Here is a 2722-nt window from a genome sequence, read left to right on the forward strand (position 1 = left end):
CTCCGCCGTCTTCATGGACGACGACTCGGGCCGCTCCAGCTGCTGTGAGCCTGATCTGCTGAGCGAGGCGAGCTTGTCGCCTGTCCATCAGGAGGCCAGCGCGTYGCCCGTCCATCAGGAGGCGACCACCGCAGAGCAAAGCTCAGTGTTTGTAGCAGCGGAGGGCAGTGAGGTTGCGGCAGCRTACACGCAGGTCGGTGAGGTCAGGTCGTCTGGGAGTGTTCTGCTGGAGAAAACCACCGTTAAAGAGACAAACATGGAGGAGGAGAAGGGGAAGAAACAAGATGGCGACTTGGTGAACGCAGATCAGAGAGACTGCAGCTCTGAGATGAAGCGGTTAGCAGAGCTTCCTGAGGTCGTGRCCCAGCTGCCTGCTGCTCCTGTCTACACCGTGGTGGAAGGCGTGGACATGCAGAACAGCCTCCTACTGACACCAACGGCCCCCAACCCGACCGGCCCCAAGATCCCAGCTACGCCCGACGGCTACCTGACCCCTGACCTGCTGGGAAGCGTCACGCCGTAAATCAGCCGGGGATCGAATCACCAGAACTTGTTAATCTAAAGGGAGGTCAGTTCCTGGAGGTGCCCTGACTGGGTTTCAGCTAGCTTAAAATAGCCAGTGGATCAGCAGGAGCCTGAGGCTTTCAGAGAAACCTGGACCCAGCGACACTCCTACACCTTAAACCAGCACAGCGTAAATAAATATCTCTGCTAAGCTGCACCTATCAGTTCATGTCAGCGCGCTAGTAAGGGCTAACAAAGATGCTACAGGGAAGATCTGGATCTGCAGATGGGAAATCAAAGGGAACAAATACAAGTGGAGAGCACCGCTAGCTAACAAGGTAGTTACGCTAACTAAAGGGCTAATCATAATCATTAGTTCTGCTAATGCTAATGYGCTACCCCATTTAGCAAAAGCTAACACTAAAGTGGTATACCATTTAGTTTTTTAGCCAATGGTAAAGTGCTGCGCCACTTAGCTTTTTTAGCAGAAGCTAATGCTAATGTGCTAAGACGCTAACTTCAATTCAGATTGTATCTGCGCCTGAAAGACTACAACTCTCAAACATCAGTTTAATTTTCACTTCATAATTTATGTCCTTTATGCCTTTTGATATTATATTTGTTTACATCTTATTTTTAAATGTTTCATTTTGTTTKTTTCATGTTTAAAATAACATTATTGGAGGGAAAAAAAGAGCAAAGTGAGAAGAGGAAACGGAAATGTTGAGTTAACTGTTTTTACCCCTTTCAAAATAAGAGTATGACTATAAACATCTAACTGCTTGTAGAATTCAATAACACAAAGTTCAACCCAGATGAAGTTTGGGTTTATAAAACAGCCAAGTAAAKTAGTGTTTTATWGTTTATAAGAAAAAAASATTAATTTAGGGGATGCTGAGTGCACTAAATGTTTTCAAATTTAGCATTAATGCTAAAGTCCAAACTGAAAAAAATAGCTATRCTATTAGCAGGTTAGCGTTAGTGTGCCCACCACTGACAGATACCACCATTTTTGCCTTAGAATAAATGAAGCGAGGTTTGATGACGAGATTCGTCTGTTCTGGTGGAATAAAGTTAGCACACCCTCTTCCTGTTAAATGGTCCTCACAAAGTTTTAAAATGTTTTCAAATCTCTCCTTACACAGGATATTAAACCCTGGCTGTGGTTTTTAGACAAAGGTCAATATGGCTCTCCACCCAGGGCAGCATGGAGTTGAGGGGCGTCCGAAAAAACTGTAGAACCTTTATGTTTAAATCCTTGAGCTGAAGGAAAACGACTGGATGTTTGACAGAAATATTTGGTTTTTTTGTTCATTATTCTCACAAGAACAGCTAAAAGTTGGAAATGTTAAAAATGTTTTTAATGACATTAAAAAGCAAAAAGGTCAATATTGTAACAATTTCTGAAAATCCAGGTGCTCTGTAGTTATAGAGAAATAATTCAGCTCTCATTTCATAATTTTGTCTTTTTTCAGTATTTAACCACCAGTATTCACTAATTCAACTGATACATAATCTATGAAAATGATAAAATGGTCATGCATTTRCTTTTTTGTGTATGTTTTATTATTTCTATCCTGTTTCACTGCCGTATAATTTGGTGACATTGATGCTGTTTCATATATGGAGCCTGAAGAAAAGGCAAATGTTTATTTCTATACTAAAGCATTACTGGACTGTAAATTATCTTTTTACTTTAATGCATTTTCTTTTCATTTAAAACTGTGAAATATGTTTAAAGTTTAAATTTTTTGTGTATTTTTTGCCTTTATATCTGAGTAATTTTTATTCATGTATGATTGTAGANTTTTTTTGTTCATTATTCTCACAAGAACAGCTAAAAGTTGGAAATGTTAAAAATGTTTTTAATGACATTAAAAAGCAAAAAGGTCAATATTGTAACAATTTCTGAAAATCCAGGTGCTCTGTAGTTATAGAGAAATAATTCAGCTCTCATTTCATAATTTTGTCTTTTTTCAGTATTTAACCACCAGTATTCACTAATTCAACTGATACATAATCTATGAAAATGATAAAATGGTCATGCATTTRCTTTTTTGTGTATGTTTTATTATTTCTATCCTGTTTCACTGCCGTATAATTTGGTGACATTGATGCTGTTTCATATATGGAGCCTGAAGAAAAGGCAAATGTTTATTTCTATACTAAAGCATTACTGGACTGTAAATTATCTTTTTACTTTAATGCATTTTCTTTT

At 38.9% G+C, this 2722-nt stretch overlaps 1 protein-coding gene across 1 annotated transcript in view; it reads left to right on the forward strand.

Annotated features, from left to right (window-relative positions):
* LOC103474042 (prolactin receptor-like) overlaps window positions 1-2271 on the forward strand; it is a 15209-nt gene extending 12938 nt beyond the window's left edge. The window contains exon 9 of the mRNA XM_017307740.1: window positions 2-2271. Coding sequence (XP_017163229.1) covers window positions 2-523 — 522 coding nt within the window. The 3' untranslated portion in view covers window positions 524-2271. The remainder of the gene's footprint in view (window position 1) is intronic.
* Window positions 2272-2722: the final 451 nt, after the last annotated feature.

The sequence above is a fragment of the Poecilia reticulata genome, linkage group LG12 (assembly GCF_000633615.1).
Source record: "Poecilia reticulata strain Guanapo linkage group LG12, Guppy_female_1.0+MT, whole genome shotgun sequence".
Classification (NCBI taxonomy): Eukaryota; Metazoa; Chordata; class Actinopteri; order Cyprinodontiformes; family Poeciliidae; genus Poecilia; species Poecilia reticulata.